General features: G+C 36.9%; 1 protein-coding gene across 1 annotated transcript in view; it reads left to right on the top strand.

The window, feature by feature from the left end:
* rassf4a (Ras association domain family member 4a) overlaps nucleotides 1-12,200 on the top strand; it is a 120,413-nt gene that overhangs the window by 97,417 nt on the left and 10,796 nt on the right. The window contains exon 10 of the mRNA XM_039773745.1: nucleotides 1,406-1,527. Coding sequence (XP_039629679.1) covers nucleotides 1,406-1,527 — 122 coding nt within the window. The remainder of the gene's footprint in view (nucleotides 1-1,405; nucleotides 1,528-12,200) is intronic.

The raw sequence follows: 12,200 nt of genomic DNA, 5'->3' as shown, positions 1-12,200 counted from the left end.
TTGTATTAACAAAATGTAGGCTAGTCTGAACAATACAGGAAAGCTATTATAGTACAGAAAATTATGCTGGGATAGTGCATACTAGTTAAAGTCATTAAATAAAAAAAATAGTCTACTGTTATATAATACTGCAATTACATAAAAAGAAAATGGAAGTCTTGGCTTTATTACTCCGCAACAAAATAATTTTAAGAACAGCTTTAAACGCATTGACAGCAGCAGCATCATGACCAAAAAATGTGTTTTTTTAATTCTTCCCATTATCTATATTACTAAACAAAGGTTGTATATATCCACGGTTGCCAAAGGCTCTCAATATAACCGCCACCCAAACGCGCACACCACCGCATATACAACCTTCGTTTAGTAACGTAGATCTCCAAGCATAAAACTTTATGTTGCCTTTTCAAGAGTCCACCGTTGGTGTGACGTTAAAATGAAGGTTTTAACTACTCCATACCAGGCAGAGCTGATTCAAGAACAGGAAACCCTCTTTACCAAAAATTTTGTTTATAAGGAAATGTTTGATTAACTATTTTGAATTTACCATTTTATGAATTTTTTGTTTCGAATTTACTCCATTTAAACCTTTGCACTCCGATATTTTTTTTTTACTTATGAGTGCAGCAACTCAAAGACATTTTAGGACAATTAAATTTCAATTTTAGTTTTAATAAATTGGTTAATTTTAGTACAAATATATTTATTTAATTAAATAAAAACTTTCCCAGGATGCTCCCAGCCTCCATGACTTTTCATCCATCCAAAGATCGGAGGGATCAGAAAATGATTGCCATTCTTGGATTTGCGATTCTTTACTGAATTGGGGGTTTACTGATGGTATTAGAACTGACAAATTAAGAAAGACACCTAGCCTGTGTTTTGTTGAGGTATATGTGTGCTTCTGATTCATTTGTTTCTGTGGGTTTTTTAAAATGCATTTTCACTGACAAGGCCACTAAGGAGAATTCTGTATTTTTTTATTTGATTTTCCGTGATTCAGAATTTAAAGACATAGATGAAATTCAAGAGTGCATTTGTGTTTTGATAGACCAGACAAAGCCTTGTCTTGGAGATTTACACTTTCAATTCATATTTTGGTATTTGACATTTGGTAAACTATATTAATCCCAGAAGGGAAATAGTTTTTTCACGTGACCTTTTTTGGGGTCAGAGCGCAGGGTCAGCCATTGTACAGCACCCTGAAGCAATTCTCAGGTTAACGTCCTTGGTCGAGGGCCCAACAGAGTAGAATCCTTTCTGGCAGAATGGAGGATGTATTTGTCTCTTTTTTTATGCTGCCTTTGTAGTGTATTGTTTTCTTGCTGCTCAACTTGTTGTATATAACAGAAATTTAGATGACAGCATATAAAGAATTACATTTTTGCCTTTTTTCTTTGCGCAGAAAGGACTAAATTAAAAGACACTGATTATCCACTAGTGTCCAGAATATTGCATGGTCCTTGTGAGAAGATTGCAAAAATATTTCTAATGGAGACCGACTTGGGAGAAGAAGTAACATATGATGTGAGTTTTTCAACTTTAAATTTCATGAGTGAGGTTTGTTTTCAAAAATGATTTATGAAATTCTGAATGTGTGTTATAGTTATATACATAATCAGTAAACAGGTGATTAAGGTAAAAAAAAAAAATAAATAACTAAAAGTAGTAAATACCAAAGAGCTCTTCTCTGGCAAGAGTGTTTTTTGAATAGAAGCATATAATGTATCAGATATTACAAAACACTTTTGAAAATTAATTTATGGTAAATACTTCATCTTCACTAAGTAAATCTAGCTAGCTCATTGCTTAATTTTCTACTCCTCTGTGGTGTTTTTTCACCCTTATTTAAATATTTTGCCCTCTGTGTACATTATGCCACATATTGAAAAAGTCATAGATTAGGATTTTATTTGTAGGTGGCTTTGAACACCTGACCTGATGTTTGTGTTGCTCAGGTACATATTTAAGTGTATTACTGACCTCTGTTTCACTACTAAGTTGTTAAAAAAAGATTAATTTGATTTGTTTTTAATCAATAATAAATTGCCAATACCAATGTTTTTCAATCATATTTCAGAATTTACAGATATTGCTGTGTTTCACAGGAGGCAGAACCCTTATAGCTGAAAAGCCAGACAACTATCGTGAATATTTTGTGAATGTGTTTACAGGAAAGTCGGTGGATTAAACTGCAAGCTAAATGTTATCTGATACAAAAGCAATCCTGCAAACAGAGTAGATGTTTATGGATTGCTTGGATTCACTTATGACTCTTTCCCATTTTCAAGCCAATGCTCACCAGTGAGGGTACATGAATTATAACTAGTGCATTTACAAAACATGTCAACATACAATTTAATAACAACCTGCCCACGGTCATACAACATTCACCAAGGACAAATTAAAAAGTAAACAAGCAATTGATAGACTCTTACAATGGAATGAATAGACTAAAACACGACTATTGGCACAGAAATCGTTCAGTTAAAAAAAAAATAAATAAAATACATATGACTAAATGTGCTGTATATAATGAGGTCTTCCCTTTGTGTTTTTGCATACTGCACTGTTTTTTTTTCCTTTCCAACTTAATAAATAAGTTGCTAGGTTACCTTTCTCATGTGATTTTGCTTTTAGCCTTATTAATCTGGATAATGTATCACTATTATTTACATTCAATTTAATAACAATATAAAAATACCATAAGGTACATCTGTTAGAATAACTAAAGACATTTCAAACATCTGTCATGTTTGTTTTGCCATGGAGGTTTACAATCCTCAAGGTGAAAGATGAAGACAAATTTTTACTTCAAGCTTTGGTTTAGGTTTTAAGAATGTATTTAAAATTTTAACAACTGTTAAAAGAGATGTAATATTCTCTCACCTGTGTTGCATTTATCAAACTAATCTTCTATACTAATAAAAGGCAAAGCCCTCACTCACTCACTGACTCATCACTAATTCTCCAACTTCCCGTGTAGGTAGAAGGCTGAAATTTGGCAGGCTTATTCCTTACAGCTTACTTACAAAAGTTAAGCATGTTTTATTTCGAAATTCTACGCGTAACGGTCGACAACGTCCGCCATGTTGAACTTTCTTATTTATGGCCCCATCTTCACGAAATTTGGTAGGTGGCTTCCCTGCGCTAACCAAAACCGATGTACGTACTTATTTCGGTGGTATGACGCCACTGTCGGCCGCCATATTGAATTTTCCAACAGTCTTTGTTACTTATGGGCCCATCTTCAAGAAATTTGGTACGCGGGTTCCCAACGCTAACTGAATCCTACTTACATACATATATATGTCCATAGCCTGTAGCTCAGTCACCGTGTGAGGCGGCGTTGGGTCCCCCATCCCAGCGCCTCCCACACTGTTGGCTGCCTGCCTGTATAAGGCCGTCCGTCGCTCCAGTCTCTTCATTCCCTTCCTTGCTTGTCCACGGGATTCACGTCTCCCTGCTGATAACTACAGCCTTTTTATTTAATCCATGGCTTCTCCGCTGTTTTATTGTTCATTTATTATGATTATAGTTATTGTGTAGGTATTTTAGAATTACTTTATATTGTTCAGGAACCCATTTCCTTTATCATTCCAACCGTACCCGCATAAACATGTCTATCGAGGTGATCACCATCGATCAAAGAACTGTCACTTATCGAGTGGTTTCCATGCCCGGAGATGGCACCTATCTTTTCCATTCTATGTGTTACATATTGCACGGCCATATCAGGCTCACTCTTGATATCTGGAGAAACATTGTGTCTTATGTATTGAAAGACTGGGACAGGTTCAAGGTGTGGACTGATGACGGTACAGGAGATAATTTATACTACACAGGAGCACTATAAGAGTGAAATGCTTAAGCCCTTCACCTATGGTTCTGCATGTGAGTTGATGGCTGCCGCTGAATTGTTCGGTTGTCACTTTCAAAGTGTACCGAAATGGCCAAATATTTTACACCTTTGGACAACCGCCAATGCCTCTTAAACATCTTAGATTCACAGGTGACGATTTCAGTTGTGGACACTTTGATGTTTATGAATGTTTAAACTCTCAAAAGCTGAATATGAAGTTATTGATGAAACTGGTTGTATACTTACAACGCTTGACAGATGCCGAATGTCACTTCAGCACAAGTCCTACAAATACTGTCGTAATTGAGACAAACCATGAAACTCAAACAGATTATGACAGCAGCAATCCAAGCTGTGAGATATGAAACAAGATTACTGTTCACATGGCCAACTGTACGTTGCATGCTCAAGAGTAAGCTCAGTGCACAGCTTGGTCATATTACAACCGGAGGGCCGAACTCACAATGTGGTATACAAAGAGATCCTTAACAAATAATTATTGGTATATTTTCCCTCAGTTTAAAAAGGTTTAATTTTATTCTTAATAAAACTTTTAAGGCAGTACTTCACCACTGCGAAGCGCGGGTATTTTTCTAGCTATATATATATATATATATATATATATATATATATATATATATATATATATATATATATATATATATAGCAAAATACCAGCTTATGCTAATAGTGTGTTAAAGAAGCATTGAAAAAGAAAAGGAAACATTTTGAAAATAACGTAACATGATTGTCAATGTAATTGTTTTGTCACTGTTGTGAGTGATGAGTGTTGCTGTCATATATATATAAATATTTACACACACACACAAACATATATATATACATATCTATACATATACACATATTTACACACACATACAGTGGTGTGAAAAACTATTTGCCCCCTTCCTGATTTCTTATTCTTTTGCATGTTTGTCACACAAAATGTTTCTGATCATCAAACACATTTAACCATTAGTCAAATACAACACAAGTAAACACAAAATGCAGTTTTTAAATGATGGTTTTTATTATTTAGGGAGAAAAAAAAATCCAAACCTACATGGCCCTGTGTGAAAAGTAATTGCCCCTTGTTAAAAATAACCTAACTGTGGTGTATCACACCTGAGTTCAATTTCTGTAGCCACCCCCAGGCCTGATTACTGCCACACCTGTTTCAATCAAGAAATCACTTAAATAGGAGCTGCCTGACACAGAGAAGTAGACCAAAAGCACCTCAAAAGCTAGACATCATGCCAAGATCCAAAGAAATTCAGGAACAAATGAGAACAGAAGTAATTGAGATCTATCAGTCTGGTAAAGGTTATAAAGCCATTTGTAAAGCTTTAGGACTCCAGCGAACCACAGTGAGAGCCATTATCCACAAATGGCAAAAACATGGAACAGTGGTGAACCTTCCCAAGAGTGGCCGGCCGACCAAAATTACCCCAAGAGCGCAGAGACGACTCATCCGAGAGGTCACAAAAGACCCCAGGACAACGTCCAAAGAACTGCAGGCCTCACTTGCCTCAATTAAGGTCAGTGTTCACGTCTCCACCATAAGAAAGAGACTGGGCAAAACGCCTGCATGGCAGATTTCCAAGACGCAAACCACTGTTAAGCAAAAAGAACATTAGGGCTCGTCTCAATTTTGCTAAGAAACATCTCAATGATTGCCAAGACTTTTGGGAAAATACCTTGTGGACTGATGAGACAAAAGTTGAACTTTTTGGAAGGCAAATGTCTCGTTACATCTGGCGTAAAAGGAACACAGCATTTCAGAAAAAGAACATCATACCAACAGTAAAATATGGTGGTGGTAGTGTGATGGTCTGGGGTTGTTTTGCTGCTTCAGGACCTGGAAGGCTTGCTGTGATAGATGGAACCATGAATTCTACTGTCTACCAAAAATCCTGACGGAGAATGTCCGCCATCTGTTCGTCAACTCAAGCTGAAGCGATCTTGGGTGCTGCAACAGGACAATGACCCAAAACACACCAGCAAATCCACCTCTGAATGGCTGAAGAAAAACAAAATGAAGACTTTGGAGTGGCCTAGTCAAAGTCCTGACCTGAATCCAATTGAGATGCTATGGCATGACCTTAAAAAGGCAGTTCATGCTAGAAAACCCTCAAATAAAACTGAATTAGAACAATTCTGCAAAGACGAGTGGGCCAAAATTCCTCCAGAGCGCTGTAAAAGACTCATTGCAAGTTATCGAAATGCTTGATTGCAGTTATTGCTGCTAAGGGTGGCCCAACCAGTTATTAGGTTCAGGGGCAATTACTTTTTCACACAGGGCCATGTAGGTTTGGATTTTTTTTTCTCCCTAAATAATAAAAACCATCATTTAAAAACTGCATTTTGTGTTTACTTGTGTTATATTTGACTAATGGTTAAATGTGTTTGATGATCAGAAACATTTTGTGTGACAAACATGCAAAAGAATAAGAAATCAGGAAGGGGGCAAATAGTTTTTCACACCACTGTATATACATATCTATATCTATCTATATATATATATCTATATCTATCTATATACACATACATATATATAAAAATATATATACATATATATAAAATATATATACATATACATACATATCTACATATGTACACACACAGCTATTTCAGATCAGTGCAATACGCTGCTTGTTAAAACGGATAACTCCGCTCTTACGTGCAAGTCTGCGTGGATATTATGAACTATCGTATTTGTTCAAGTTCTATTTAAATTTTAAATAGAAGGAATTTTTATTTAGTCGACAGAAATATCTTTGGTAGGAATGGTAAAACAGACAGGAATATTATTCCTGAATAAATCAACTCAAACCTTAAACAACTTATAATATTTTGCTCTCCATAAAAATATATCCTGTCTAAATTATACAAGTTAGAAATAAAGTAAACGTTAAAAGAACAAACATTCAAATTTCTTTACTCTTATGTAATTTTATATAAAAATAAACTTAGATTTTAAATATCCCAAAAGATTTTGCTCTCCATAAAAATATATCCTGTCAAAATTATACAAATTCAAATATGAACATGCTGCATAACAAAACCTGGAAATATAAATAAAATGTGTTCCTTTCAGCAATAACAAATCAAATCATTCAGTTGTCTTTGCTCATATGTCATTTTAGAGCTGGACGCCTGGCATCTTTTTTGGCAACAAGTTCGTTTATGTTTGGTGTGAGGTTCTGTGTTGTGGAGATTCTCAGGATGGATTGCAGGTGCTCATCAGTGAGGCGACTCCTGTGTGCTGTTTTGTTAGTCTTTATCACTGAGAAGAGCTTCTCACACAGATATGTGCTACCAAACATGCACAAGGTTCGAGCCGCATGTAGACGGACTTTTTTTGTTCTTCAAAGTCACCAAAGCGCCGTGCAAACTCAGTGCGCTCAGTTTATCAGCAAAGTGCGTATTTGGGAACACCGTAGTGACGACTTGGTTTAACATTACTTGGCAACAGGGAAAGTGGGGCAAGTTGCACTGGTGCATTTGTGTCTCCCATAAAAGCAGCTTCACTTGAAATCACTTTGTGATTGTGCACGGTAAAACGTCCGCTGAAGTGTCAGATTCTTATTTAATTCTTCTGCTTTCTGTATCTTCTGCATTGCATTCAGGTCTTTCAGGTTACCCTGATGTTTTGTCTCATAGTGCCGTCTTAGATTAAATTCTGTAATTACAGCCACATTAGCTCCACAAATGAGACACACGGGTTCAGTAAACATATACTCAGCCTCCCATCGGTTTTTAAAGGCTCTATTTTCAGAATCAACTTTTCTTTTCAGCATCGTGTGAGCTAGCTTCGCAATAACTTGCAGCATCATAAGCTAGACTTGATTAACGCGTAAGTGTTGGCAAGGCAGCTGAAGCGCTGCATTATGGGATCTGTAGTTTATTGTGTTACCAGCGCTTCATATACCGGGCCATTAATAACAATAATACAGTATATAAAATGATCTCGCGGGCCGGATGTGGCCCCGGCCCTTGAGTTTGACACATATGGACTAAATAGAACTTGAAAAGATATATTTTTTCAAATGTGATCGCAATTCAGATAGAGTTGACGCGACTACAGCCTGCATGCCTCAATAAGTCATCCTCCCTCGCTCTTACTTTTTACCGTTCATCTAATGAATACACTGAGTATGGCTTTACCAAAACAATCATTGATGGCGAATAAAGTATCCATTATTCGAGTATGTAGATCGGGTATATATATATATATATACATATATATATACCCGCATATCGCAGCGGAGAAGTAGTGTGTTAAAAAAGCTAGAAAAGAAAAGGGAACATTTTAAAAATAACGTAACATGACTGTCAATATACAGTATTTGTTTTGTGAGTGTTACTGAGTGTTGCTGTCATCAAGGATTTGATTATCATTATTTCTTTCAATCAGGTTCGTATTTGTAGGATGTGTTGTGTTCAAGTTACATTCCGTGTTTGTCAATCGTTGTAAAGATGACAGGTTTCATTCATCGATTCGCTTCTTACTGCATCAATAAACAGCTCGTCTTCTTCTTTATCTGAGACCTGACACACTGCATGCACGGGTTTTTTTACACTGTCTTCCTTTAGGGGACATTGACTTTTTCCACCGTGTGCTTTGTTTCAGTAGCTGGATTTATGAATATGCTTGTATGTATCAGACGCTTCATATTTTTGCTGCCTTTTCAATTGTGTAATTCGTTTTTGTTCAGCTCTTTGGAACTGTTGCTTTTATCTGTGCACTCGCCAGTTCACGTGAGCCGCGGTGTACATGCATCGAAGTTTCCCAGCTGTGCTGGTGCCATGTCGTGCTATGTCCATGGCTGTATTTAATGTTACCTTAGTCCTGGCACTTAAAACTTTCTCTCGCAGTTTGCCAAACACCACCCTGACCATCTCATCTTCCTCTGCATAAGCACAGTCCTTCACCCGTGAATATTTAGTGGAGTTTGCTATTGGATTGCCGCTGACGGACGGCCTTATATGGGCAGGCACTAAATTACAAACGCCAGCGCAGCCTGTCTATGAACTTAATTTAAAGTTTAGGTTTACATCGTGCTTTGTTTCCGAAGTAGCAGAACTCATGAATATGGTTGTATATGTCACTCGCTCGCTTCTTATTGTTTCGCTGCCTTCTCAATTATATAATGCATGTTTTCTTCAGCGCTTTTGGGTCTTCCTGGTTTTCTATGTACTGCGTGATTACATGGAAGGCGTGATGATGTCACACTAAACTCCGCCCCATGGGTTTCAAGCTCATCTCCATTACAGTAAATGGAGAAAACATCTTCCAGTTATGACCATTACGCGTAGAATTTCGATATGAAACCTGCCCAACTTTTGTAAGGAAGCTGTAAGGAATAACCCTACCAAATTTCAGCCTTCTACCTACACGGGAAGTTGGAGAATTAGTGATGAGTCAGTCAGTCAATGAGGGCTTTGCCGTTTATTAAAATATATATTTATATAGCACATTTTCATACAAACAGTAGCTCAAAGTACTTTACATATTAAAGAATAGAAAAATGAAAGACACAATTATAAAACAAAATAAATCAACATTAATTAACATCGAATAAGAGTAAGGTTCAATGGCCAGGGGACAGAAAAACAAAAACTCCAGACGGCTGGAGAAAAATAAAATCTGTAGGGATTCCAGACCATGAGACCACCCAGTCCCTCTGGGCATTCTACCTAACATAAATGAAACAGTCCTCTTTGGATTTAGGATTCTCACGGAAGGGCTTGATGATGATGATGGTCACGTAGACTTCTGCCTTTTAATCCGTCCATCATTGTTGGAGCATCATGAAGCTTTGAGTAGGTGGTGGTGGCGCAGGCTACCACCACAAAAAAAAAGGAAAAAGAAACAGAAAAGAGAGTAGGGGCAGTACCGATTTTAGAGCCACCATGAATAGTTATTTTGAGGAATTGAACATATAGAGTATCAGGATTAAGTTAAATTAAGATTAAAATGAAGTTATAAAAGGCCATGTTAAAGTAATGTGTTTTCAGCAGTGTTTTAAAGTGCTCTACTGTATCAGCCTGGCGAATTCCTATTGGCAGGCTATTCCAGATTTTAGGTGCATAGCAGAAGGCCGCCTCACCACTTCTTTTAAGTTTTGTTCTTGGAATTCTAAGGAGACACTCATTTGAGGATCTGAGGTTACGATTTGGAATATAAGGTGTCAGACATTCCGATATATAAGATGGGGCGAGATTATTTAAGGCTTTATAAACCATAAGCAGAATTTTAAAGTCAATTCTGAATGACACAGGTAACCAGTGTAGTGACATTAAAACTGGAGAAATGTGTTCGATTTTCTTTTCCTAGTTAGGATTCTAGCAGCTGCATTCTGCACTAGTTGCAAACGATTTATATCTTTTTTGGGTAGTCCTGAGAGGAGTGCGTTACAGTAATCTAGTCGACTGAAAACAAACGCGTGAACTAATTTCTCAGCATCTTTCAGTGATATAAGAGGTCTAACTTTACTTATGTTTCTTAAGTGAAAAATGCTGTCCTAATGATCTGATTAATATGTGATTTAAAATTCAGATTACAGTCAACAATCACCCTAAGCTTTTTACCTCCGTCTTGACTTTTAATCCTAATGTATCCAGTTTATTTCTAATAGCCTCATTGTATCCATTATTGCTGATCACTAAAATTTCAGTTTTCTCTTTATTTAACTTGAGAAAATTACTATTCATCCATTCTGAGATACTAGTCAGACATTCTGTTAGTGAATCAATAGAATTGGGGTCATCAGGTGCTATTGATAAGTACAGCTGTGTGTCATCAGCATAGCTGTGGTAGCTCACATTGTGCCCTGAGATAATCTGACCTAACGGAAGCATGTAGATTGAGAATAACAGCGGACCCAGGATAGAGCCTTGTGGAACACCATATGGATATCATGTGTCTTGAGTTGTAATTCCCACAACTAACAAAAATTTTCTCCCTGTCAGGTAGGATTCAAACCAATTTAAGACACTGCCAGAGAGGCCCACCCATTGACTAAGGCGATTTCTAAGAATGTTGTGATCAATGGTGTCAAATGCAGCACTCAGATCTAAGAGGATGAGAACAGATAAATGGCCTCTGTCTGCATTTACCCGCAAGTCATTTACTACTTTAACGAGTGCAGTTTCTGTGCTGTGATTTGTTCTAAAACCGACTGAAATTTATCAAGAATAGCATGTTTATTTAGGTGGTCATTTAACTGCATAATGACTGCCTTCTCCAGAACTTTACTTAAGAAAGGCAGGTTAGAGATGGGTCTAAAATTTTCAAGAGCTGAGGGTCAAGATTATGTTTCTTAAGTAGGGGTTTAACTACAGCAGTCTTAAGACAGTCTGGGAAGACCCCAGTATCTAGTGACGAATTTACTATGTCAAGAACATTATCAATTAGCACGCCTGATACTTCTTTGAAAAACCTTGTTGGTATCGGGTCAAGGATGCAGGTGGAGGGTTTTAATTGAGAGATTATTTTCTTTAAATCAGGTAAATCTATCCTAGTGAAAGAGTTTAATTTGTTTATAACAGGATGCTGGGGTTTAGGAGGATCCTTAGTGTTGGAGGGATATACTATGTTATTTCTAATATCATTAATTTTTTGATTGAAAATACAGCGACAGCCTCACAGGTTTCACTGGAAGCACTTAGGAGGTATTCCTTTGAGCTACCTGGGTTTAGTAGGCGATCAATTGTAGAAAATAAGACTCTGGGATTACTAGCATTGTTATTTATAATCTTAGAGAAATAGCAGCGTCTCTCAAGACGGACAGTGTTATTGTATTCTGTTATTTTGACTTTTAATATTTCGTGGTGGATAGTAAGTTTAGTCTTCCTCCATTGACGCTCAGCTCTACGGCATGTTCTCTTTAAATCAGACACTCTTTGGGTCTTCCATGGTATAACAATGCTAGAAGATTTTTTCACTGTCTTTTCAGGTGCAACTATGTCAACAGCAGCTCTTACTTTAGAATTAAATCTTTCCACCTTACTATTTACATTATCCTCGCTATTATAGCTGGCACTAGGCGCCCCCCCCTTTTTCCCTGGCGGTCTGCACGAGTAAAACTGTAATCCGGAGGCGCAGATTCGATTAAAACTATATGTGTATATATGACAGCAACACTCATAACAGTGACAAAAAAATTACATTGACAATCATGTTATGTTATTTTCAAAATGTTTCCTTTAATTTTTCATTACTTCTTTAACACAGTACTTGTATTTTGCTAGTCTGTACTAATAAAAGGCAAAGCCCTCACTGACTCACTCACTCATCACTAATTCTCCAACTTCCCGTGTAGGTAGTATTCCT

The sequence above is a fragment of the Polypterus senegalus genome, chromosome 1, assembly GCF_016835505.1.
Source record: "Polypterus senegalus isolate Bchr_013 chromosome 1, ASM1683550v1, whole genome shotgun sequence".
Classification (NCBI taxonomy): domain Eukaryota; kingdom Metazoa; phylum Chordata; class Cladistia; order Polypteriformes; family Polypteridae; genus Polypterus; species Polypterus senegalus.
Note: the sequence above shows the minus strand (reverse complement) of the source record. Positions and strands in the feature narration are given on the sequence as shown.